Source organism: Rhipicephalus sanguineus, chromosome 4, assembly GCF_013339695.2.
Source record: "Rhipicephalus sanguineus isolate Rsan-2018 chromosome 4, BIME_Rsan_1.4, whole genome shotgun sequence".
NCBI lineage: Eukaryota > Metazoa > Arthropoda > Arachnida > Ixodida > Ixodidae > Rhipicephalus > Rhipicephalus sanguineus.
The window spans coordinates 172,119,416-172,146,750 of NC_051179.1; the positions used below are offsets into that span (position 1 = coordinate 172,119,416).

Below are 27,335 nucleotides of genomic sequence, written 5' to 3' on the forward strand. Positions count from 1 at the left end.
ATTTCCTTCGTTAGGCTCTACTCTTTGGCGAACATACGTGAGCTCTTTACGTATATACACAGCAACTTGACTTCGCTCAATGCATGACGAAGAAACAAATGTTTCATAGCCCGACAGTCGAGCTATTTTTGAAAAATGTGGTTCACAAATGACGATGATGGGGAACTTGTTCTCAAAAACGAACTGTCTAAATTCAGACATTCTTGACTGCAGACCTCTGGCGTTCCATTGAATTATGGAAGCACCCTTGACTTGTTCTCGGAAAGGCGGATGTGTTGTATGGTGTGCCATCTTGTTACTGCAAGCCGGCAAGTACTGGTTCGAGTGTGTCCAAGACTTGCAGTGCGCATTTAGCGGCAGGTATCTGCAGACTAGCCAGGAGAGTGCGGATAACACTCATCAGCGACCTCAGGACAGAAAAAACCTGGACCTCTTGGGCGGATAGACTGCCTGCTGTTGACGTAGCCGTTGTCGACTGTGGATGCTTTGGTTCCGTAGGTACGTGTGCCCGCGGTAAAGCAGGCCAATCACTGTCAGATGCTCTCTTTTGCGCCTCAGTGTCTTTCTGCACCTCTGGACGAATCACACCTGGCGGTGGGGGCGGGGGCGGTCGCTGTGGTCGTGGCGGCGGCGGTGGTGGCGGTGGCGGCGTAGGTGAAGGCACATTTGGCAGATGACTGCTTTTTCTTTTCTTCGAGCACCGTTGTCGACGGGAACGCCGTCTTTGTACAACCGTTACTGCTTCCTTTCGTGAGGATCCATCCTTCACCATTTGCCTCAGAATGCTCCTCTCCTTCTTGAGTACTGGGCAGTCTTTCGATGAGGCATCATGGTTTCCGCTGCAGTTGCTGCATTTTAGGAGAGTTGCTTTGCAGGCCTCTGCTTTGTGGGGTTCGGCGCAACGTGGGCATGTTGGCTTGTTGCTACACACGCCACTAACATGGCCCAGTTTCAGACATTTATGGCACTGCAGAGGCCTTGGAATGTAGGGTCGGACAACGTGACGAAAGTGACCAACCTTCACATGCGATGGGATGCAATCGCCTCTGAAGATCACCTTGATGCAACGGGAGTTGCCAAGCCGACATACTTGCAATATGTCCGTGGCCTCAGTAGCTGGCTTTATCAGCACAGGAAGATCTGCATTCGGTATAGAAACGTCGACGTCATAAATGACGCCCGTCGTCGTGTCGCTATCCTGCGGGATGTAAGCACTGAGTCTGATGTCTCCAAGCTCCGTAACATTTCGCAAGGTATGTAGCGCAGCCGGGTGCTCAACGTCTATGGCCAAGATATTCTTCCGTGGGTTGAGTCTAATATCTTGTATCTCATTAGGCACGATGGCTTCGAGTCGTGCCGATATCACTTGCCTGTTTATGTTCTTCAGGTTGACCGAAGAGTCAACAGGAACAAAGAGTATGGTATGGCGTTTACGACTGCAGGTAGCCTTCACGGTAGAGATGCTAGCTGGCGAAGACGCACCGACCATTCGCCGTTTAGCTTTGCGCTTCACTGCAGGGATGAAATTGTCATCGCTGTCTTCACTACTCGCCGTGTACAGTTCAGTGCTGTCACTGGTGGTGTCGTCCTCTCGGCTGTTGCGCTTCCTTGAGGTTGACGTCGAAGGCGGCGCCAAGTCCGGACTGCGTACAGTGGGGTCTGGATCCATCGCTGCACGCAGGAAAGCGATGATCCCCGGAAATTGTGAAAATTCACAAATATAATGCCAAACGAAATGAGCAGCGTTCGGCAAGGTAAACACTTCGTCGTCGTCCTTCTTCGACCAGCGGTCATCTTGCCTGCGGGCTACCTGCCCTGTCCATGTCCATTTCTTGTTCTTGATTTTGACTAAGGTGTCATAAACACCTGTTTGTTCCCTGACCCAGTTTGCTCTATTCTTGTCCCATAAGGTTACACCTACCATTTTGATTTCCATTGCTCGCTGCGTCGTCCTCAATTTAAGCTGCACCCTCTTTGGAAGCCTCCAGCTTTCTGCTCCATCGGTGTCTACCAGTAAGAGGCAGCTGTTAGGTGCCTTTCTTTTCAGGTCATGTGGTAAACTTCCATTCATGATTTGAAAATGCCTTCCGAATGTGCTCCACCACATTCTTATTCTTCTAGTTACTTCAGTCTCGTGGTTCGGCTCTGCATACCCTATACTGAAACTACTCATCCGCAAACCGATGACCTCACTGAACGATTTAATCACACTCTCGGTGATATGCTCGCAGTGTACGACGCATCAGACAAGACCAATTGGGACATCGTCCTTCGATTCATCACGTACGCGCACAACACCGCTAGGCACGTAACCACGCGTTTTTCGCCTTTCTTTCTCTTGTACGGGCGCGAAGCATCATGCACGCTGGACGCTATGCTTCCCTACACGCCTGAGTCATATTCATGCACTGCAATTTCTGATGTTGCCAGATACGCCGAAGATTGCAAATTATTGGCCCGTTCGTTGACAACCGAGGACCAAGGCCACCAGAAGCTAAGGCGTGACACAGACTGACCTCTCCCTACTTTCACGACGGGTGCCCTCGTTTGGCTTTGGATTCCCTCTAATACTCCTGGACTTTCGTCGAAATTATTGGCCCGGTCTCTTATGAGGTTAAGCCTTTGACGCCGTCCCAAGACTTACACCGTCGTGCTAGGGAAATCGTTCGTGTAAGTCACAGATCACGTGACACTACCTAATAACATTCTTAATTTACGCCTTTGTTAAGCACGCCACAGCGAAACGTACTAAAATAGCGGTATGATCACTAAGACCAGCATTATCAGAAAAAGAAACTATAAGGATGTGACGTCACCAAAAGGTGAGAAACGCTGCTAGAATGCTCATATATGCGCTTGGGATGAGTGACAATCTCTGACAGACAGATAATCAGGCACGTGTTTAAGAATTCAGCTATGTTGTTTGCCTTTTGGCGGGCTGATAAAGTGAAGCTAGATGAAATGAAACTTCAGATGCCGTCCTTCTGTGAGCAGCAAGCTGGGAAAGCTGATAGTCTATGGTTGCCTGAGTTAGTACTTCGGAAGCCCTGCGTTCGGCATGTGATATGATTACAGGAGTTTTGCTACGAGGAAAATCATAAACTGACAAGACAAGGACTGAGGGAAGACGAGGAAGATGAGGGTGTTCTAAATAAAGAACATGGCTGACACCATAGCCTAGCCCAACGTGTATTATTACAAATTGGCGCAGCCACGTATAGTTCCTGTGTGGACATTCAAGTCAAGATGTGGGTGGACTTCACCATTGGAGCAAATCAACGCGGTGGCATCCGGATCTTGGCTGCAACGCCTCAAGATGAAGAGGAACAAGCTCTTCCGGAAGCAGTGAGCATTGACGAATTTGTCTCCTACATAAGCACTAGAACGAAGCTCACTCCAAGTGATCTAATTGCTAAAGGAACAGTGAGGATCAATATGAAACTTCAAGATTATGAGAATTTTGTTCTGACTCCAGTTGGAAACTACGCGAAGCCCGCTACCGTTGCTTTGCCTGACAGCTCCGTCGAGCTGTTCAACAAGTTTCTTGCAATGCAACAGGAACAGAACAGGCAGCAAAATGATTTAATGCGGTTGCTTGTAAACGTGACCGAACGAGTAAGCAGACCGAGTCTCGAACACGTGAAGCCAGACATGTTTGATGGAGAGTCGAGCAGTCCCGAGTCCTGGCTAACATTTTACGAATATGCATGCAACGAAAACTACTGGCACAGTGACGAGGATAAAGTGAAAAACATGCGATTATTCCTCTCGGGAATAGCGAAGAGTTGGTATGAGTTGCGTGTTAACGCTCACAGCAACAAGCCATGGACAGAGTGGAAAGAAAGTTTTCTCAGCTCTTTTGGCGAGAACAAGGTGTTGCTATGGGACAAAGCAATCGCATTCAAGTACACGTCTGGATCTGCACTCAGCTATTTTTACGAGAAAAGGCGGTTGCTCCAGCTGGCTGACCCATCCTTGCCCGAAACGTCTGTGGTTCCGCTTATCATCCATGGTTTGAGTCCGGACCTCCAGAAGCAAATACAAGTGAGAGGACCCAAGACGGTTGAAGACCTTCTGCGGGGAATGCGAAACCTCTACCTCCAGGACCTAGGAACCCAGCGTCAAACCATGACACCTGCTGCAAGGTGTACAGGTACCACACGAGCTGACGAAAGACGCCCCTTTGCAAACTCGAAGTCTACCGCAACGCGTGTGTCATTTTTAACCGACCAGGAAGACTCATGCCATAATGAGGAGCTAGATGACGTGACAAAAAACTAAATAAAGAGGGTCTCGGCTTCCGCCCGATGACATCAAGAGAAGCTGTTTATTTGTCGCATACAAGTCTATTGTACATATCTGTTTTTGTTAATGGAAAGCAAAGGAGCGCGTTAGTTGACAGCGGAGCCAGCGTCACAGTCATAAATGCCAGTATTGTTGAGAGTGAGAAAGTAAAACAGGGACGACCTGTAGAAGTACACGGATACGATGGAAGGCGAGATGTTCACGATAAATGGACTTGTGTTACCATATCGTGTCTCGGAAACACTGTCGCTGCGCAAGCACTGGTATTGGACGGAGTGCCCTATGAATTACTCCTTTCACGTCCAGCCATCAGTGCCCTTCACCTTAACATCTACTGGACTGGAGAAGTGACTACAGAAGAAAAGCGCCACAGCCTCAACGCTTCAACTTCAACTTCACCTTCGAGGACTCTAAGGAAGCCATCGTCAGGTGAAGATGTGAAGACGCTTTACCCGGAATTGATATGCTTGAAAGGATATCCTACGGCAACTACAAAGTTTGAGGTACCATTCAAGCTAGATGATACGACGGTGGTGAGAAAAAAGCCCTACAATATGTCAAGGGAGAAAAGAATGTGGCTTCAGAACGAGATCCAAAAGATGTTGGATGCACAGATCATTCGTCCATCCACATCTCCATTCGCGTCGCCCATCACCATTGCACCTAAGGAAGATGGAAGTCTTAGACTCTGCACAGACTATAGACAAATTAATAAGCAGACAGAGCTTTTTCCGTTTCCTATGCCACGTATAGACTCTATCATAGATGAAACGGGTGGATGCAGAGTGTTCTCGCGCATTGACTTATGCAAAGCTTTTTGGCAAGTTCCGCTATCTGAAAAATACAAGAAATATTCTGCATTCATAACGCCCTTTGAAATCTACGAGTATAATCGACTCCCATTTGGATGGAAGAACTCACCCGCTTGGTTCCAGAAGATGATGAATGACGTTTTGCGACCGTTTCTTGGGAAGTTTTGTAACGTCTACATTGACGATATAATTGTTTATTCCCGCAACGAGGACGAACATTCAAACCATCTTGCTAGAGTACTTCAAGCACTTTGTGATGCCGAGCTCAAGATTAACGAGAAGAAGAGTGAGTTTTTCCAAAGAAAAGTTGTGTTTCTGGGTAGAGTATTTGATGGCCAAACCAAGACAACGAAACAGGAATCCGTAGAACGAATAGCAAAAATGCAGAAGCCGTATGACTTACACTCTTTGCGGGTATTTCTGGGTTTGGCCGGGCATTTTCGGTCGTTCATTAGAGATTATGCGACAAAAACTAAATGCCTCACAGAAATGACTAAGAAGAATGTTCCATTTCAGTGGACAGCAGAGTGTGATTCCGTTTATCACAGCCTTGTGAGCATCATTTCATCTGATCCAGTTCTCACTCTTCCAGACTTCAAGTTGCCCTTCGAGCTGAACACCGACGCTTCTTATTATGGCACAGGTGCAGTGCTTTACCAAAGAGATGCCAACTGTCCGCGGAGCCGGCAACAGAGGGTCGTCGGATACTATTCGTACACCTTCTCGAAAGCGCAACTTAACTACACGACTACAGAGAAAGAAGCCTTGGCAGTCCTAATGGCCGTACGCTATTTTAGACCTTACCTGGATGGCAGGAGCTTCACGCTCTTCACGGATCATCAAGCCTTGACTTACATCCTTAACCTCGCAGAGCCTAGAGGAAAGATCGCTAGGTGGGTGGCCGAACTCCAGCAGTTTACATTCGTGGTCCATCACAGGCCTGGGGAGCACCTAAAGGATGCAGATGCACTTTCGAGACTTGCGGTCATTCCTGATCAAGAAAACATCAACGCAAACCTGTTGTGGGAGGGAACTGAAGAACTCCAGTTCCTCAACGGAAAGTTCGCAGTCCCCGAAACAATGATGCCTCGAATCTTGGAACTTTATCACGACTCCCCGCACTCAGGCGGACACGATGGCTTTTGGAGGACTTATCGCAAGATCCATCAACGTTTCCAGTGGAAACACATGAAAGATGACGTCCAGCGGTATGTTCAGTCTTGTCATCAATGTCAAGTTCACAAAGCCAAGTACCTTCAGAGAACGGACGAGATGGTCTTGCCTCAACACTCCGACATACCGTTTGAAGTTGTCCACGTCGATTTGCAGAGCTCAAGAAAAAGGCTGCTGGAGTAGGAAGAACACAGTCTTTCCTAGTGGCAATAGACCAGTGCACAAGAACAGTGGCTGCACGGCCGGGAAGAGAAGACGCGAATAGTGTGATTGCTCTCTAGAGCCGTGAGATGTTTAAGAGTACAAAAGTAGTGATATCAGACAATGGACCAGCGTTTCTAAGCCAGCGTTTGCAAGAGTGGGCGAAGCAACGTGGAGTTACTTTGCGACGCTGCGCGCCGTACCATCCTGCAGGAAATGGCATGGCTGAAAGAATAATACGAGATTTGAAGCAGTTCATTTCAATGTACCCAAGCTTTCAAGGCGGATGGAAATGCTGCTTGGAGGCAGCTGTTGCTCATCACAACCGATCGCACACTGCGAGCATCGGCTGTAGCCCGTATTTTGCGGCATTCGGAAAGGCGCCAGTGCTTCCTGCTGATCAACAGCTTCGCATTGCTGACCGCCTGCAATTGTGCGAAAAGCGAAAAACTTCGGAAGCATACCAGCGATATCGGGAAGATATGAAGAGAAACTTCGACCGTCGCCACAACACGCGGATACCTAAGATACAGCTGAACGATCTGATACTCGTCAGAAAGGGCCTTCCCGGCACGAAGCAGGTGTATTTGGGACCTTATCGAGTGGTGCAGACTGCAGTGCAACAAGGCGTTCTCAAGAGGGTTGGTTACGTAAACGGCGAAGGTGTGCTGGAGTTTGCGACTGTTGGAAACGTCTTCATGTATCATCCCAGGAGGGATGAGTCTTCAAAGAGGGGGAGTGTACGTGGACGTGGTGAAGAAGTTAGAGAAGGACTGAGGGAAGACGAGGAAGATGAGGGTGTTCTAAATAAAGAACATGGCTGACACCATAGCCTAGCCCAACGTGTATTATTACAAGTTAGTACTTCGGAAGCCCTGCGTTCGGCATGTGATATGATTACAGGAGTTTTGCTACGAGGAAAATCATAAACTGACAAAACAAATATCTAGTCATTTATGAAGACTGTCATGAACACTGAAACACGGTTTAGAATTCGGTAGTGTTTCAATGGCAGAATCATCAGCAATTGTAGTCGTTGTGTGTGGAAAATTAATCAGCTTAAGAAGTAAAGTACAGATACGTTATCGCAACCATACAGATTTCCAGCATATCGGGACTGCTTGGCACTGGTAATGAGCAGAAGTACTGCCAATATAGTTTGAGGGAAAATAATTATTTTTAGATGACTGAAGTTTTCAACATTTCCTACCATCAGAGTGCGACATATTTAGCAAGTATCTGTGACTTAAAGTAATCAAGTTGATGTTATAAAGGCGCCGCATTTGTCAAAACCACATTCGAACGTATTTTCGCTTGTTGACGCGCGCAAGAATATACGCATTCACACACGTAAGTATTTATATTACTGAAGAAAGAGTTTTTCTAAGTAGGGCACAGTAATGCATTAGAAACTTATGTCATTGCCATGAGGACGTTTAACCGAACCGGAACTGAACCTAAACTCGGAACAGAACCTTCAGACTTGGCTGAACCGAACGTGTTTTTCCCGTCTAGAAGTCGAAATGGAACCGTAAAGTTTTAGAGGGAGCATCCGGAACCTGTTCGGTCCTTGGTTAAGGGTCTTGACATCCTTGTTACTATTGAAGAATTTGAGGGCATACATCCATATTTCTTCCCGAATAAAACAGGATTGGTTAAGTACTACAGCAATATCGCTTCTCCATCGTATTCGTTCCATATTTATGGTCTGTGTTATCTCGAAGACCTTATTTAGAGCACGGAAGTTTTTTGTCACCTGAAAGTTTCCAGTTGATCAAACGCAGACTCATGTGTCATCACAACGTGCGTCAGAAACAAACTGCAACCAATCTTCTTCATACCGCCGTGAGAGGCAATATTAGCCGATGCCTCTGTAGCCATGGCCGGGGCGATTGGAGAGCTCATAAATCGGCAGGCAGAATCACTATTCATGTGATACAACATAGTTGTGTCGAAGGTAGACGTGAGGTCGGCCTCTAGTGCAATTTTCAACCAAGGGTTCTCAAAAAATCTAGCCATGCGCAGTATGCATCTATACGTTTTATTTTCGTTTTATGAGAAGAATAATGTACAAAGTATTCAATGATTTGAAGATATGCGTTGAAGAGCTATATCAATAAGCATTCACGAAACTGTGTGATTCGCTTGTTCCCGCTACTGCAGGCGGTGGTGTACTCGCTACCTTGAGGTAGCATAAAACTGCAGTTACAACCTCTATATGCTCAACGAATAATATGATGCAACACTAACGACCTCACTCAGCCCTTGTATCCATATCCACCACCATATCCGTAGCCACCGCCGTATCCGTAGCCTCCGTATCCACCGCCATATCCGTAGCCTCTTCCGTAGCCGTAGCCGCCGTATCCACCGCCGAGGCCAGAATGAGCGAGAAGGGCTCCTCCACCGCTCACTTTGTTGACGTGGTGAACCGTTCTCACGAGGAAGGCTGGTCCAGCCACAGCTTTTGCAAAGGGAGGTCCACCACTAAGCAGAGCCACGCTGCTGCCGACACCTACGCCCCCGACTCCCGCACCACCGGCGCCGTAGCCTCCACCATATCCCAAGCCTCCACCGTAGCCGCCGTAACCAAGACCATATCCACCATATCCGAGACCTCCTAGGCCGTAGCCAAGTCCATATCCACCGTATCCTAGACCACCTAGGCCGTAGCCACCTAAGAGTCCACCGGCTACGGCACAGGAAACCACGGCGGAAAGGACGACGGCGGTGCTCTGCGCAAGGCAATATAAACCAGACATTTTATTGAAAGTGGGAGTCCGCATAGGCACGATGTATGGCCCTGACGGCAAATCCGCCTCAGTGCACACAATTGCAAATCATAAGGACAAATAATTCGAAAACATTGTCACAAGCAACGAGAAAAGGCCATTGCTTTGTCTTTCGTAATAGCACCAATGGACATTTATTAAGCTAGGATCTTGATGTGTAGCTGTCGACAACGTTAGCGGAAGTGTGACATCTACCAGGCTAAGTATGTCTTGGTCATGACTTCAAGAGAGAGGTGCCCGGACCTAAAACAAGCACCTTTTCGTCACCACACAACGGCCGGTCACTGTCCCTGTCACTCTCCTGACTTACAAGGATGGTTACAAGGACAATTATCCGCAACCTTATTCCCTTCATACACGAATTCAATTTATTTGTTTACATGTGAGGCGTCTCTCGTGATACCATGTAAATATGCTACGTATAAGGACAGTCTCTTGAATATAAAAAAACAGGAATATTTGAATTATTACCTTATTTAAAAACCAGTCCGAAAAAATTGTGCATGAATGCCTTGCTTAATTAGTTTCGTCTCGCAAGGGCATCAATATTGCTAAAGAGATAAGATTTAAATACGAATTTGCGTCAAAACAAAACATAATTTACAGGAAAGCATTGGCTTGGCTTGTAGACATAGAAGTCTACTGATAGCGATTTATTATAAAATAATGAGTAGGCGAAACTATTGGAACTTGATGATCTTCGTGACTTGCACTTTAATTTGCATGTACGGAATAAAATATTTATACATTTAGGAAGCGTTTTTCTAAAAACTCAAGAATTTGCTCAAAAATTTTGTTTTCTTGCTTTTAATCGCATTCCAATCAAAACCATACATTTTCGTCAACACGTAAGTGAACTCGATGCAGGCTGGTAGTCTAAACAGACCACCGTATCTTTCCATTGCTTATTTTACCGTTATGAAATTGCTACAGCAGCCATTTTCTCTAGCGCGCAACGATTATTCTCTAGACTATTATAATTATTACGGAATACTATGCAGGCTTATGGTTGCTATAACTGCTCTGCTTACTCGAATAATAGTTTTGGCATTCAGAAACCACGCAAATAATTTCTGCGTGGTTGTGATCGCACAACAAAGGTCCAGTTTCTCACCAGGGTGTTCATGGCTTTGGAGTGCTGCTTCTTATCCGTGCTAGTCCACGGCGTATGCCTGAGAGCTCTGTTCTGTGCCATTTATATACGTTTGCGGCACAAGGAAGGCACTCTCCCTATCGGACGAGGTTTACTAGCTCAACGGCAGCGTCGCGGCCAGGTAGGCGTAAGGAGGAAACTTTTTGAAAAACGTAAAAAAAGAACGCTATTTTAACGTATTTATCGCATTCACGTAAGCGCTTCACTGGTCTCTGGTTTTCCATAGCAAAAAGATACAGCATTACGGAAGCAGCTTGTCTCTTCATCATGTGTCTAACGCAAAAATTCAGCCTTTCTTCCTTTTGTTTCTCCAGCATACCTAAGGATGCTGGAGGTGATGTTTAAATCGGTGTAGTGCACTCGCAAAATAAAATACATGCCAATTGTCATGACGATGTCATCTAGATCATACCATTTTGAACGTGAATGAAAACCATCAGATACTAAAGCCAAGGAAGGTATAGGGACGCTATTTGTGCTGTTTTAAGTGTAGTGCACTAATCGTGATGGGTGTGTTCAGATAAGATCGTCGGTGCATGACCGCGGATCCCCTTTAATTTCGCTGAAAAAAAGTTACTTTGCTACTCGAGTCCCCAGAGCCATGAAACCATTCTTAGTTTCGCGAAAAACAAATTACCTTAGTCAGAAAAATTTGGTTGTCTCCACTCAGCAGGACCACTTCTCGCGAATTGTGCGAAAATGGGGTTTTCCCGAGATCCTACAAAATAAATATTGTCACTGTGAGTCTCAAAATTTTTCTTGGCGTACTGCAAGTAACGTATCTTTACTGAATGTTGTTATTTTGCAGTTTCGTTGCTCGTATTGTATTAAAAAAATCGCAAATTCGGCACATGACAACATTTATCACACAAAGTCACGGCACCCCAAACGCATACAAATATACAAAAAAATCACGCCATATCCACGGAATGAACGATGATAAGTGAGCGAAGCTCGAGAGGGGGAGATTATCGATAAAATTGTAACGCTCCCCTGAAAGTTCGCCCATTACATCATTAAGAAAGACGTGAGACTGTGTGCGTATATACAAATCAACTTTTATTTGGTTCTTTTATTAAATGCGAAGCATTTCTTAGCGAACCTCGGGCACTTTGGCCCTTTCTATCTACGTATCTATCTATCTAGCCGCCTACGTCTGGGCGCTCTCCTGGTCGCCTCCATAACTTGTAATATACCAAAATTGGCCTAGCAGGGGATCAGTGTATGACGAACACGATTCACTGGTCATTACATGAATAACGCAAAATACCTGTCGCGTATGTCATGAAACCCTTTCACTCAGTCACGTGTGGCACATACCCGTAAACCAGAGTTAATGTTATGCGGGTATGTGCCACAGGTGATACAGAGTCTCAACCATCACAGTAACCGCGAACACACACATTAACACGCAAGGAAAGTGATAATAATAATTGTTGGGGTTTTATGTCCGAAAACCATGATATGATATCAGAGACGCCGTAGTGAATGGCTACGGAAAATTTTGACCATTGGGTATTCTTTAACGTGTACCGAGATCGCACAGAACATGGGAATCTAGCATTTTGCTTCTATCCAAATGCGACCGCCGCGGTCGGGATCGAACCCGCGACCTTTGGGTCAGCAGCCGAGCACCTTAACCGCTACACCACCGCGGCGAACGCAAGGAAAGTGAGGAAACTGAAGACAGAACACCGCTGGAAGACGCTCAAGTACCATCCACTCGTCCACATGGTCCGCAACGTGGGCCACGGGGATTACGCAAAAACCGGCGTCAGTGCTTCCTACAATAAATCTGCTGAGAGAACCAGGCCTCTCATCATTACCGGTGTCTTGAACATTGACTTATCAAGACCCAAAAATGCTTGGTCCTTATATTGCGTGAAAGACGGATTGGATGTGGAGCGGGCTTCAAAAGACCTCGCTGCCGCTTCCATGACAGGAGGCATCAAATATTTCATCGTTAGAGGCATCCAGGATTTCCGCCAGCTGTACTATACCTCGCACTTAACTAAACTTAGACCCCTCGTAACCGCGGTCACGAACGGAACCGATTAACAAGTCCGGTCCAGCTGCTGGTACTCACTGTTCACCGTGATGATGACCTTCTTCGAATACTGTCAAGAACCCCTTCTACACATACACACGGGTTCGTGAAACGTGCGTGCGTTCTCCGTCATAACGGACAAGTATAAGCATTACAACTGTAACTGTGACTGTAACGTACGTGCAGTGCGCCTGCGCGTGCCATTCGGCTGTGTAAATATCTAGGAAACTTTCCTGAATGAAGCCCTATCCTGTGCGTCTGTGTTCCTTCTTTGTCCTGTTCGGATTCGCGCTATCCAATATTGATGAATATAAGCACTACATAGCAGTTTACTGCGTCTGGTGTTGGTAACACGCATGTGTCTGTTGCCATCTCTACGCAACTGAAAACTGGCTATATACTAGATATGCGACTCTTCAACATATGAGTGTGCGTATACCACTTCCATATTTCTCTAGCGTCATTCCGTAACGTTTCGTTCAATGTGTCCCCATCCCGCTCATGCTTGGCATAACATCGATTCCCACGGTACGTGGGATCTGCCATATTTTTTTGTTCGTCGACTGTCTACAGCCACCTGCTCCATCCTGTGACTCGCTGCGAAAGAGGAAGCGCGTCAAGAGCGATTGCCTTTTATTGCGTCAGTCACGTGCGAGTGACGTCATCATGACGTCACTCACACTAGCGCCACCTGCTGAGTGAGTCATACAACTAGGTGGTTACGAACCGGTCACAGAGGAAGGACAGACCCACGACGTAGTAAAGAAGAAAGAACACCACACAGGCGAACACGCACGAGTGTGTCACTCGTCAACGTCGTCTTCTTCTTCTACTGCATACCAGAACGCGCGCAGTAAAGAAGAAAGAATGCCACACAGGCGAACACGCGCGAGAGTCACTCGTGAACGTCGTCTTCTTCTGCTACTGCATATTAGAACTGCATACTAGCTCGTGAGAAGCGCGCGTTCTGGTATGCAGTAGAAGAAGATGACGTTGACGAGTGGTTACAAACCGGTCACAGAGGAAGGGCAGACCCACGGCTTAACGAGCTTCGCCCCTAAAAAAGACAAGTAACAATAAGCATACTTAAATTATCTCTTCAATCTAAGGAATAAATCCTTCTCACAGTCCTATCTCCTGCTAACATAGCTTCATTAGTCTAGCATCGAGATCGCTGCTTCGTTGTGCCGCTCTTACTTGATTCTTTCGACACCGCCGCAACACCGCTGTGCTTAATTCCAGTCATCGTCGATCTCCTTCGTGATCCGCCTTCGACTATCTTGTGTGACGAGTTAGCCGTCGCCTGTCAACATAGGTCGTCGTCCACCAAGGCTTCACTGGTAGACCCGTTAGGCCTAACGTCGTCATCGGTTCCTTCGGCCCGTATGGCGTTCCATCGCTGACGTGCCCTCCAGGGGCGTAGCCAGAAATTTTTTTCGGGGGGGGGTTCAACCATACTTTATGTATGTTCGTGCGTGCGTTTGTATGTGTGCGTGTATATATGCGCAAGCAAAATTGAAACATTTCGGGGGGGGGGGGGGTTTGAACCCCCCAACCCCCCCCTTGGCTACGCCCCTGGTGCCCTCCCCCTTCGGTGACTTGTTTCGGAAGGGGTCTTGCGCCGGGAACGTCCGTACTTGCAGAGCGCGGTAGCTGCATCTCCGAGGAACCCCGTTCGAACGCCGTCGAATTCGCTCGCTACACCTCGGGACGCCCGCGTCACCGGCCGCAGACCCGAACGCCCGTCGCTGCCGTCGCCAGTGTGTCTGCTGGCGATGCGACGTTCCTCTGCCGAGCCTACGAAGTTGGTTGGTTGGTTCCTCAGTACTTTGGCGCAACCCACTACGCGGAATAGGCCATGAAGCGGACGGTACCTTGCTTAGGAAACTAATTCACTTACTGAAGGAAAAAGTTGAAAATGATATGTTTAGGCTTTACATATAAACTGGCAAGATTTAAAAATCACAGCATATCCACGTGGTGAATGATGATGAGTGGGGTGAAGCTCCGGAGGGATGGATGGATGGATGAATAAACTTTATTTCGGTCCCTCGGAACGCGCCCTAGCACGTTGCGGGCCGCTCCCACGTCGGAACAGAAAGACCAAGTCTCTCTGCTGCGTCGCGGGCCCGTTGGACTGCCCATAGTTGTGCTTCGAGTCCGGAGCTTGTAATAGCTTCTTCCCATTTTGACGGCGTGATGACTTCGCCGCCGTGTAACGCGGGACACCGCCAGAGCATATGTTCGAGATTAGCGATATCTGCGCATAATGAACATGCATTAGTTGGCTGTATTTCAGGATAGATCTTGTGCAATAGCGCGGGGTTAGGGTACGCCCCGACTTGAAGTAGCCTGAGTGTCAGAGCCTGTGGTCTGCTTAATTTTCTGTGTGGTGGAGGGTACTGTCTCCGCCCCAGGTAAAAATGTTTGGTAATTTCGTTATACGAGGTGGGCGGGTCCCGATTCTCCAAAACCTCAGCGCGCCCTATGGTAGCTACGCGGTCTACTAGTCCTCGCGCAGCTATGTGGGCCGACTCATTGAGATTGGGCGGGGCTCCCTTGATCTGTCCCATGTGAGCTGGGAACCAGACGAGTGTGTGTGGCTCGATGTTCTTGTCCCGGAGGATCCGCAAGGCCGGTTCCGAGATGGTGCCCTTGGCAAATGCTCTAATCGCTGATCTCGAGTCGCTGTAAATCGTGGACCTCTTGTTGTCCAGCAAGGCTAACGCAATCGCAGCTTGCTCCGCTATTTCGGCTGCTGTCGTCCGGACCGTTGTCGAGTTCGTGATTATCCCCTCGTGGTTGATGCTCACTGCCACATACGCCTTCCCCTCGGGATACCGGGCCGCGTCGACGAAGCAACAGTCCCCGGCCTGATCGTGAGCCCTTTCTAAAAGAGCCTTTGCCCTGGCCCGTCTCCTACCATCGTTATGCTCGGGGTGGACGTTTCGCGGGATGGGGACAACGGTGATTCGTCCTCGCTGTTCACGAGGAATGCTGCAGAAGCGAGACTCGATTTCCGTCGCTGGAGTCCCCAACTCCCGCAGAATGTTCCTACCGGAACGCGTGGTGGACAGCCTGGCGAATTGCGCCCTCTCCTGAGCCTCCGCAATTTCTTCCAGCGTGTTGTGCATTCCGAGACGAAACAGTCTCTCCGAGCTTGTGTACATAGGGAGCCCGAGAGCTCTCTTGATGGCCTTCCTGATTAACGTGTTGAGCTTGTCACGCTCCGCTCTCTGCCAGTTGTGCATGGCTGCAACGTAGGTAAAGTGGCACATCACAAAGGCGTGCACCAGCCTTACGAGATTATCTTCCACAAGTCCCTGTTGCCGGTTGGCAACCCTCCTTATAAGTCTGATGGCATTGTCCGTTTTTCTGGCGAGTCTTGTTACCGTCAGGTTATTGGAGCCGTTCGATTCTATAGTCATACCCAGAACCCGGAGGGAGTCCACCCTGGGGATGATGCAGCCTTCACCTGTTCTAAGAGTGATGCTGACGTCCTCTACTGGCTTCCAACCTTTCGGTTTGGGGCCCCTGCGCTTAGGCCTGTACAGCAGGAGTTCCGATTTCCGCGACGAGCACCGAAGACCAGTCGGTTTTAGGTAGTCTTCCGTGACTTCAATAGCTTCCTGTAGCACCGCCTCTATTCGTCCATCGCTGCCTCCAGTACACCATATGGTAATGTCGTCGGCATAGATCGTGTGGTTAATTCCGTCGACTTCGGACAGTCTTTTAGACAGACCGATCATGGCGAGATTAAAGAGGGTCGGGGATAAGACTGACCCTTGTGGCGTCCCTCTGAAGCCAAGCCGGACCGGGTCCGAAACTAGATCGCCCATTTTGAGAATAGCCTCTCTGTCTGTCAGGAATGATTTCGTGTAGTCGTGGAAGCACTTGCCAAGCCCGATACACGAGATCTGACTCAGCACGAAGTGGTGGAGAACGTTGTCAAATGCCCTCTCCAAGTCCAGTCCCAGTATTGCTCTTACGTCCCTTGTGTTGCGATCGATGACTTGGTCTTTGATGAGCTTCATGGCGTCTTGCGTCGAGAGGCCCGGCCTGAAGCCGATCGTAAACCGTGAATCTTCTGTGTAACGCCCCATCAATCATCATATAAAGAGTGAGAAACACTGTGTATATTACAAACATCAAACTTTTATTTTTCTTAATTAGATGATGCTTGGTTGCGTTGTCCCTTCATTATCACGGCTTTATGGTCCGTGAATTGAAGGGATAGCGGTTTCTGTATAGGTTGCAATTGGAAATTTGAAAATACCAGGTCTATACACGTCCCTCGGATGGTCGTTGGTTGCATATGATCAAAGGACGTGCACGTGAGAGCATATTTGGCTGCTATATGTTGTGTTAACCACTCATTGTTCTTTTCGGTAATATCAACATTCAGTTCAACAACTAACACAAATGGTCTATTCTTGTACTTGTCATTATTACACAATGCCGTGTCAATGAATGTCTTGATATTCCCACTCGACAAATTTGGTGCAAGGTACATGGTCATGATGATGCATCCATCAGAATCGATGGCAGCATATTCACAGTTGCGGCTCTGTGTCGTTGGTAGTATTTTCAGATTTTGTGCCTTTTCTGTTTGTTTGACGTATACGGCCACACCACCTGCAGGACGCTATGCATCATCGATGCTCACGACTGGAACGTATCCTTTGATATACGGTCTTTTGGCGTTCCATGCCTCGGTATGACAGAGAACGTCCACCGCAGTAAATGTGGGGTCCCGTTTCACATTGTCTACAGGCTTGACATGTTGTCTTCCGGCGTCGTTGAAAACACGAGACGTAGTAAAAAAGAAAGAAAGCCACACAGGTATAGTGAACTAGAACCAACTTCCTAGTGGCGCGAACGGGAGGATTGAGGCGTTCCTCTTGGCGAAGAAAAATCCAGGTGGCGCCAGTGCAACGTTTTCTAGTCGCACCGCCCCTTCTGCTGTAGGCGCTTGCGCGCGTTTCTTGTTTGCATTTCTCCGCGTTCCGCGTCGTTGTAGCGGTGCCGTGCATTAATAGACGCCGAAATACGCTAGTTAACATATGGAAAGCAGCGGACAAATTAAGGTGCCTTGATGCACACATTCTCCGCTTTCGGGTGAGGACGTACAACTGCGGTGTCTAAGCGGCGTCTGTGGTGAAGTGGAATCGTTATAATTTAATATTATACTCTTATATTTTTCTTTATATTTCACTACAGCTGCTTCGACTAAGGCGCAGCTACCATATTTCAGACGCCAGTGATACACCAGCTCACGGCATCTCACCGTTCTTCAACGGCGGCTCCGAGCAGTGCTGTCAGCACTGGACGCTTGTCAAAAAAAATAATAATAACGGCGGGGTGGCAACAAAAAGAGCAACGCATAGTGAGTCCACTATAGTTGAACGCATCGGAGCTCTGGAAAAATAGTGCAGCCGCGATCCTTGTGGCGAGGAGACGCGTTCGGTTTCAGCCGCTGCATTGCCAGGCTCCTCCGTTCGCACCACTAGGATACAGGTTCTAGTTCACTATACACACAGGCGAACACGCACGAGAATCTCACTCGTCAACGTCGTCTTCTTCAACTGCATACCAGAACGCGCGCTTCTCACGAAGTAGAGGTGGCTACTACAGAAAAACGAACAAACGGAGGATGGACAGACCCACGGCATAAGGAGCTCCGCCCCTAAAAAAAAGAAAAAAAAACGCCTATAGACAATCCCAGCTTATTCCTCTTCGTTCTCCTTCAAGGCACGGCTCGCGTGCCTCGAGCTCTGTGGAATATTCCGAGCACGCGCTCGTGCCGCGTCGAATGTTTTGAGGACTTCGTCGTCATCGTTTTCCCGCCGCCTGGCTCTCACTCGTGACAGTTACCCTTTAAAAGACAGTGTAGTTGACGTGCCTGGTATGCCCAGATGTGCACACAACTACTACCCCTACAAAAACGCGTCGATCCATCTCGTAACACTTGGTTCAAAGCCAAACAATGCGGCGTATAACTACTCACTGACTGCTTCGCATCATACCAAACTCCCACAAGGCGTGGAATCTGCCTAATTTGTGATCTGGTTCAACATACATGGATATAATGCCGAATAAAGTTCGGTGAAAATGCTCTGTAGGACCATTTCTTTACGGATGATATGCTGATGTGGTCTTATAGAATGTATTACATGCTTGCAGGACTTCAGCAAGGACATGGGAAACAAATGTCTTGCGACGGTCGCTAAGGGGAACACGAGGGGAGCCGTGGCGCAAAATAATGGCGCGCAGGAGAAAATCGGCGGCTTCAGAGGCAGCACCAGAGGCAGCACCAGAGGGAAGAGCTGCCGTCTCCGCGTAGCGAGTTTGGTCGTCCACGGCAGTAACAATCCAACGGTGACTGGCTGACGTAAGCGGAAGGGGTCCGCATAAGTTTATGCCCATGAATTCAAAGGGAGCGGACGGGCACGGCAGAGGTTGTAAAGGGCCTGCGGGAAGAGATGTGGCACGTTTTCGGTGGTGGCATGGCACGCAGGAACCGACGTACTTGGCCACACTAGTTGAGAGGTCAGACCAAAAACACCGAGTTTTGATGCGGTCGTAAGTCTTCTGGAAACCTAAGTGGCCAGCCCTCGCGTCGTCCTGAAAGGCTTGTAAAAGCTGGAGACGAAGTGAGCGAGGGACGACTCGGACCCATTGGTTACCGAGAGGGTGGTAAATTTGCCGACATAATGTTCGATATTGAAGTTTAAAACGTGCAAGGTGTCGTCTTAAGCGGCTGTTGGGAGCACGGGATAAGCAAGTGAGCCGATCGATGATTGTGCGGCAGTATGTATCTGCTTGTTGGAGCGAGGTCAGACCTGCGGATGAAAGAAAGTCCACTGAGGAAACGGACTCTTTCGGACTAACGGCCGTCTGCTTGCTCACTTGGCTGGTTGGTGATGAACAGAGTGAAGGCGACACTTGGGCGCTTGGCGAGAGCGGGCACCGCGACAAAGCGTCGGCATCTTGGTGTTGCCGACCCGACCTATATGTGACACTGCAGTTATACTCTTGCAAACGCAGCACCCAACGGTCAAGGCCTCCAGACAAATTCTTGAGAGACGATAACCAACACCGAGCATTGTAAGCAAAAATTAGCCCAGATGGGAGTTTTATCAGCTTATCAGCCGCGAAAACTCCCATGCCCGCATCATTTACTCCCTCATAGCGGAGTTAATACGGCACATGTCGTCTTTATGCTCCCGTTGCGTAGTGAGGGAGCATATAAGCTACATGACCTTATTATACTCCCCACGGAGTATCTGCTCACGTTCATAAACTCCCCATGGTAGCTCCAAAAACCACTTTTTGCAGCGACGTGCGTGCGTGTGTGTGTGTGCGTGTCCGCGTCTGTTTACCGCGTGCGAAGCTCCAGTGCACCGATGTCTTGCAACAATTGTCGATGAGTGCTTTGTGTAGACATGTAGGACTATTTTTTCCGCTGAACCATTCTGGACAGAGACAAGTTCAACTCATGCCAGCATCTGACCGCGAACACATCGAGCTGGCTGTGCCGTGTTTATTCTCCCGTCGAGCGGCAGTGCCCATGCACACGAATGCAAGCCTCCGACACGCCACGGACACCTGTCTTCAACGTGCCGAGTTACGAAGTGCGAAGAATAATTTCATCGGTAACAAAAGTAAGCTGTTACGATCGTCAGCGGTTGTTTCCGGAGTTTCATCGGCTAAAACTTCGAACGAGTGAGAAGTAGGCTTCGCTACGTCGTTGGGACCAAGCCGGCGGCGTAGCGAACTCGCACCGCCACACCGGTCGCCATGGCGAGTTCTACGAGCTCGCACCCGCCGCCGGTGAAGCAAACAATATGTTTCACAGAAAATAAAAGTTGCTGGAATGAATAAGTTTAAATTGTCTCTTTTTCGCTATGCGACCACCGCTGTCAAACGTCTAGCGAGAAGGCAAGCGCCGATACGAGACAGATTGGACCAACATACGGCCGCCGATGCACTGCGACCAACAGGATGCGCGACTACGAGCCGTCTCGTTCGTTGTAAGTGCATCGCTCCGTAGCCTAAAGCGGATAGCGGACACCTGTTTTAGGGGCGGAGCTCCTTATAGCGAGAATTGGTCGGTTGTCGATCGTCGATCCATCCGGCGTACCCCGTAGTGTTCCCTTATCGTACAATAGAGGGCGCTGTCCCAAGAAGATGCATGCAAACTGCAGTTGGGTGACGATATACTAGATGGCGCTGTACGCATTCTGTGTCGTTATCTCCATTTCACGTCTCGTTTTCGAGAGGGCGCTGTCCCATAGACATGCGTACAATATGACGCTAGATGGCGTTGGCGGTGCAGCTGCTCTCCGATTGGCTGCTGCGCGGGCTGCGCTGGGATCTCTCATTCCCCGGATCGTCGCCGTACGAGTGCGCTTGCCGGATCGCGCTGTTTGGCGGACCATGGACGACGAGGAGCGCCGGGTGCGGAAGGCCGCTGCGTCTCGTGCTCGTAGGCAGGATCCCGAAGTGCGAGCTTGAGAGGCTGCCGCCTGGCGCCGCGCGCGCTGGCGGTTCGCGGGCCGCACCGCCTCGAGATCCGCCTGGCGCCGCGCTCGCTTGGCGGCAGCCTCTCTATCTTGAGAGGCTCGCTTGCTTGGCGCTCGCTTGGCGGCAGCCAGGCCGATCCCGTGACGGTGCGCGCCAAGGACGCCGCTGCGAAACGTGCTCAACGAGAAGCGGACCCCGAGACCTTGATTGCTTCAGAAGCTTCGCCCAAGCTCTTCATCATTCATCCGTGGATATGCTGTAATGTTTTTTATTGTGTGTGTAAAATGACGGTGACGAAAACTGCCCAGCAGCAAGCATTTCGTGATCGCGTGCTGTCGTTCATCGTATAGCCGTGCCGTAATCCTCGGAGAGGCCTAGCGACGCCGTTGGCAACAACGCGGTATATCGGCGTGGCGCCGCGGTTCTTCGCCGGTGTTGCTGAATGTGTGCCGCTGAAGCGTTCGTGCACGGCCGCTCGGGGTTCGTGCATGATTAGGTGCATTTTACTGCCTCACGCACAGCGCTGCTAAGGCGGATACATCCCATGCGACAGAGTGCCAGCCGATAATCAAAATTCGCTAATTAAAAAAGTCACAGTTTCGCCGCAACGGCGAAGCAATGAATGCGATAGCAATAAATTGTAATGTAAAGCGAAGAATGGAAAGCAGCTCGAAATTGCCAGCGCGTCGCTCGAGCCCAAAGGACGCACGAAAAGAACGCACACAGGACGAGCGCGAACTAATGCGTCACAGCTCGACACTTTGAAGCGCACTGCTGAAACATAAAGCAGGGTGGACGAAACGAACGAACAGGCACACACAAGACGAGCGCGAACTAATTGTCACTTTTGTTACTTATTTCTGTTTGAACAGCGCGCTCCTTTCGCAAACGCGGCCGCTGCAGCGAGCGAAGCGAAGCACCCCACCGGCCGCCCCTTCTTTCCTCGAGATAAGCGCACGAAAGCGAAGAGCAAAGAGCAACGGCGATCGCAGGAGCGGCGCGCGCACGTCGCGCCATCTATGTAGCCACTAAGAAAGCATGCTGAATTACATGGTGTATATAAATAGCGCGCCGTTAGCAGGCTGAAGGACGGTGCTGTCGTGGCCTAACGTCTAACGCGGCGAGCTGCAAATCCAGGGGTCGTCCGTTCGATTTCGCGCGTCGGGAAGAATTTCTGAATTATTTTTCTTTATGGCTTTTCTATATATATACATACTTATACATATACGGTGAATGACGGCGACGGGGATGGACATTTTCCAGCCGAGACTGTCCATATAATTGCAATCGCAATAAAAGGCGTTGAATGTTAGGCAGGTTTATAGTAAGAGATGGGTGTGCCTCAGTGGTATTTATAAGCCCACCGCAAATTTACACCTACGCCATGAATGTTTGTTGCTAAATAATACGGAAAAGAAGTGTCCCACCTGAGCTACATGGGAGGTCAAGATAGGGTGCCTATATATACCCGGTGACCGTAGTTTGGTTGTGAAGCGCGAGTGGCAAGCGGTTGTCAGTGTGATTGTTGTATTACTTTGCGAACGTTGTTTGCATGTTCGTGTACGTGTGATCACCCATGCGTGCTTCGATGATAATTTAATTAAAGATTTTCTGGCGCATCGTCTGACAGCGAAGAGCATTTTTTTTCAATGGTTATAAAAATTTACTCCCATTCTTACCTGGAAAAGCTCCCCGATGGATGTAAACAAATACTCCCATCAGTCCATCCAAAGCCACCGTCCTTAAGAGGGGGAAATTTTTTACTCCGCCTGGACGGAGTATGTAAAACCCCCATCAGGGCGTGCGCTAGAGGACAAGTCCATTTACTCCCATCTCAGCTTTTTTTTGCCTACAGTGGATGGTCAGTGACGATTGTGAAATGCCGGCAGTATAAATAAGGGCAAAACTATGGTACCGACCACACGATGGCGAGGCATTATTGTTTGGTGATGCAGTAATTTCGCTCAGCAGGAGAAAGAGTACACTCTGAGCGCGGTGACCTTTACTAACGGTGCACACTTTCACAAATTTGTGTACCTATAAAATAGACTATCTAGTAACCTTTGCAAAGTTAACCTTTATTAAAAATGCCCAAGTTTACGTTTAAAATAGAAGTTACGGGAATAACCTTTAGTGCCCGTTCACAGTATCGAGCCTTCTCACGTAAAAAAAGAGGTTACGCTGTACAGTAGACAGTATACGGTTTACACAAAACGGCTTGCAGGAGATCTTATACGGCCACCGCTCTGCGCCTCTTTCGTTCGCTCTTCTTTCCTCGACACTCTCCAGGACGTTACGCTCATCGCACGCTTTGATCAGCCAGGTGTGCCGCAGCAATGGAAGCACAGCTTTACACCATCTCACACTTCTTGCTGCGCGTGCCTCGTGTTTCTTTTTTTGTGCTTCCTTGTGCTGTTTTAATACACTGTCTGTATAGGTGGTATTCACGCGTAAGCAACGCTGCGCTCTCGTGCGGCATGACGGGAAGCGCTCGAACCGGCGCGGTGAGACTTCCGCTTTCTGTCGCCATGTTTTTGGGGGAGTGCTTTCGTTTCGTGCTGCTGTGAAGCGTAACAGATGCGCTGACCGGGCATTGTAATCAGGCGTCATCAACAATAATTCCAAATATGGTTAACTGTGCTGTGTTGGGATGCAACAACGAGTCAAGGCGGAAAGCTGACTGTGGTGAAAACACGACGAAAGTCAGTTTTTTTTCTGTTCCGACTGTTGTTCGTCGGCAGTGCAACCAGACCCTCGAGGTCTCAATGAAACGTCGGGCGGAATGGTTTCGTCGCCTCAACCGTGGTTACATTAATACCAACGCTACTCACTACAAGGTCTGCAGCGAGCACTTCGTTTCTGGTGAGTGCCTTTTTGTCGTTCTGCTACGTATAGCGCAACATAAATATCATGGACTGGGCTTGCATAGGTTGCTCGACGCTAGTAATGCTGTAGCGTTTGTAGTTAGCATAACGTTTGTTGGCTTGTTTGAGGTAGCGAGCTTAAAGATAGCTGTGTAAGCGTCATTGCTTTAAAAAGGCACGCGTGCACTCCGAAAACAAGAGCTGCGGAATCAATTTGCTATGTGCTCATTGCTTTTCCCCGTAGTGCTGGCGCCTGTGTCTCGTCGCAGTAATGTAATTGTCATGTCATGCAGTTCGTGGACGTATCCTACCGTTTACTGTAGCGCTTAGAGTGGCAGATTGGGGCCACTTGTCATTAAATTTCGATAGCAGGTGGAGGGAGAGCAATGGACATTAGTAAAGGGTGCTGCCCTGTCACGTTCCCCCATTCACCTTTTGTTTTTCTTTTAAATCAAACTGACTTCATACCGCGAACTCGCGCTTAGAAGCGCGAGTACGCGGTATTGATTGTCGGTCACAGCGGCAGCGTTTTCACGTTTTTGTAATGCAAAAGTGCCCGTGTGTTTGGTTAATGAACCCAAGCTACTGTAGAATCCCCCACTGCGGCGTGCTCGAAGTGATGTTGGCCAACACCAGAAATTATTCCTGTTGGTTTTTGTGAAATGGCTATCATTGTTCTGGAAACGAGCGACACTTGTGCTGTCGATTCCGTTGCTTCAAATTATCTTGCGCACGACCCCTTAGAACAGTGCCTAATTCATTTGCGTAAAAGCTGCTTTTCGTGTAGTTGTGGCTCGACTCCAAGTAATGACTGAACTTCTTGCTACCGCAGCGAGTAGCTCGTTAGAAATCTGCCAGTTTTCTGCGAATTTGTGTTTGCAAACAGTCTTGTTTACACTTGCAGGAAGGCCATCCTACCTGATGGACGTTACAAACCCAGACTGGGCACCCAGCTTACACTTGGGGTATGACAGAAACTCAGCTGCTAAATCTGAAGCAAGGTATGTTTGAATGTGCTACTTCTGACCTCCCTCAAAACGACACACTTGTCATGGCTGCCGCTCAGCCAAAAAACCCTGGTGCCGCCCGTGCTGGTAATGCAGAACAAATTTAAGATTTCGAAACTGCCAAGCAAGTGAATGGTGTGCATGCAAGGAAAATATTAATGAGACAATGAGACCTCAGTGGGTGCTAGTGAATACAGTCTTGTTGATGGCAGCCACATTTTATGTTGCACTCCAAACAGCAGAAGTCTAAGAGACTGGCACGTATTCTTGCATTATTCTGTTGAAGGTTATCTGTTTGTTATTCAGGTTGCTTGTGACACAACTCAAGAGTTATGCAGCATATGTTATGCAATCATCGAGTGATGAGCACCAATTTTACACAAGTTGTTTTGAGATTAGTTGTGTCAGGAGAGAGCAGACAGGTTGTAGCTTACGATGTCGTGAGAACTCGGGGCAGCAATGTCGAAAATAGCAAACAATTGCAGAGATCCAACCATGACTTTAAGTAGTGCCAAGGATTACAGCATAGACATTTTCACATAAAGGCTTTACATTTTATTTCAGGCACCAGCGACGTTGCAAGAGGGCTGCGACCTCAAAGGAGATCCAAGAGGGCAATAGCAGAGTTCTCCAGCCTTCAAATGTGTTGAACGTGCAGCACAGCGCTGTGTGCAGAACTGTCACGGGTACAATGGCTTATTCATACATGGGGACTATTTCCTTTAATGACATACAGTATCTTTATAGCACCTTGATTCTATACAGGCACACCACTTGCACGCCCTGTTACAGCACATAACAAGGAAGCTGATGAGCCACATTGCGCACTCAACAGCGGTTCAGGTCAGTGCCCTAGATAAGCTGTTCATACAGGCTGGATTTTACATCACAGTGTGCTTGTAATGGAATTATATTGTTCCCGATGGTCTTTGAGCTAGCAGGCAGTGGCAAGTTGTGTACTTTTAATTTTTGCATGGTTGGTCTTTCTGACAAAAATTACAAAACCTCACTATTTGCTCATCCTCTACCCTGTTGCTTGCAGTAAACAGCGTCATATATCCAACAGTCCTACAGCGTAAACTATTTGGTGCTTCCCTCTCTCTGGAGTAGTGGGCCCATTATGTGAGCACAAAATTGGTGGTTGTGAAATAGCAATGACAACACTTCAATGCAGGTCAATCCATGCTGCAACAAGTACCAGCTTCAACCGTAGCTCAAGATGCTGATGATACTGTTGCTGACGTTTATTGAGTGATTTGTGTTTACACAGTTCAAATGGCCCGAGTACTTTAATTTAGGAACATAACTTCAATGATTGAAAACACTTCATTGCAGACCCACCATCTGTGCAATCACCCGAGGAAGGCAGGGCCTCAGCTGAAATGGGTTCTCCAGTTGGAGTTGTAGTGGATGCCTCATATTGTGAGTACTGCATTCGTTCAGTTGGAGCAAACCGGAAGTGTTTAACACAAGGGATTCTAAGAGTCACATTCCTGCATTTTTTATCAGATGTAAAGTTTTCTGAAGCTGGTGTTCAAGCCACCACTTCGACAGCTGAAGCTTCAGTAAATACCACTTCATGTAAGTAATGTGACAAACATTTCAAGCACTCTGCACCTGACTGGCAAATGCGTAGTAATGTATTGCCTATACATTTCTTTCAGTGCTAAAGGATGCTGAAACTCAAACTGACATCACAGGCAGTGTTCTGAAGAGCTTTGAAGCTGATAACCAGGTCCTACGCACCGAGTTACAGGAGGTGAAGGGCTCTCTGGACACACTTCGGCTGTCGAAAGCTTCTTTGGAGCATGACAACACCCGTGTGCAATTTTACACGGGCCTGCCAAGCTTCACAGTTCTGATTTCACTGTTCACACTTGTCGAAAGTAGTGTGCCACGCAGCCCAAACAATGCTCTTGCGAAATTCCAAGAATTTGTACTCACACTAATGAGGCTGCGATTGGGAGTGGCCTTGCAGGACCTGGCGTCCATTGAAGAAGCATTGACGGGGGTCTTCAATGACCGTAATTTCTGCCTCTGAAACTTGTACGAAATCTGAACGAAGTTTCAGACACCGATGCAGTAAGGACAAAAGCAGGAAATAAAGTTCATTTTTCTACCTGAATTTGTCTTTCAAAAGCGCTTTTTTAAGTCCTTAGTATCCCTTCTTGCGTTAATTGACCATATGTTTTCTCATGCACATAACGCACGTGCTGTGCCCATTATGTTGAAGCAGGAATCTTCCTAAAAATCCACTGTTTGCGCCAACAGAAATGAAACTGCTGGGAATAAAGTTCATCTTGCCCCCTACATTTGCCTTAAGCAACCATGTTTTTTGTAATGTAAATTACATGCCAAGCCACGCATGTCAAAGCAAGAACCTCCCAAAAGACCAGACATGTGCAGCACTGAAGGTAGGGATAACACTGCAACACAACACAAGCTGCTTCTAAAT

At 48.2% G+C, this 27,335-nt stretch overlaps 3 protein-coding genes and 1 long non-coding RNA gene across 4 annotated transcripts; 2 read left to right on the forward strand and 2 right to left on the reverse strand.

Moving 5' to 3' along the window:
• Positions 1-295: 295 nt before the first annotated feature.
• Positions 296-1,669, reverse strand: LOC119391849 (uncharacterized). The gene has a single exon (XM_037659497.1). The coding sequence runs from the start codon at positions 1,667-1,669 to the stop codon at positions 296-298; it is 1,374 nt and encodes a 457-aa protein (XP_037515425.1).
• Positions 1,670-8,746: 7,077 nt separating this feature from the next.
• Positions 8,747-10,417, reverse strand: LOC119390901 (acanthoscurrin-2-like). Its single transcript, XM_037658606.2, has 2 exons — positions 10,398-10,417; positions 8,747-9,226 (listed from the first exon to the last, which is right to left on the reverse strand). The coding sequence occupies exons 1-2, from the start codon at positions 10,407-10,409 to the stop codon at positions 8,750-8,752; spliced, it is 489 nt and encodes a 162-aa protein (XP_037514534.1). The 5' UTR covers positions 10,410-10,417; the 3' UTR covers positions 8,747-8,749.
• A 13,357-nt stretch (positions 10,418-23,774) lies between these two features.
• LOC119391850 (uncharacterized) lies at positions 23,775-25,892 on the forward strand. Its single transcript, XM_037659498.2, has 4 exons — positions 23,775-23,871; positions 24,778-24,874; positions 25,445-25,566; positions 25,646-25,892. Exons 1-4 carry the CDS (start codon positions 23,775-23,777, stop codon positions 25,738-25,740), a joined length of 411 nt encoding a protein of 136 aa, XP_037515426.1. The 3' UTR covers positions 25,741-25,892.
• Positions 25,893-26,220: 328 nt separating this feature from the next.
• LOC119389125 (uncharacterized) lies at positions 26,221-26,716 on the forward strand. Its single transcript, XR_005183016.2, has 3 exons — positions 26,221-26,302; positions 26,390-26,461; positions 26,545-26,716. It is a non-coding gene; the product is annotated as an uncharacterized LOC119389125 (long non-coding RNA).
• The last annotated feature ends 619 nt before the right edge of the window (positions 26,717-27,335 follow it).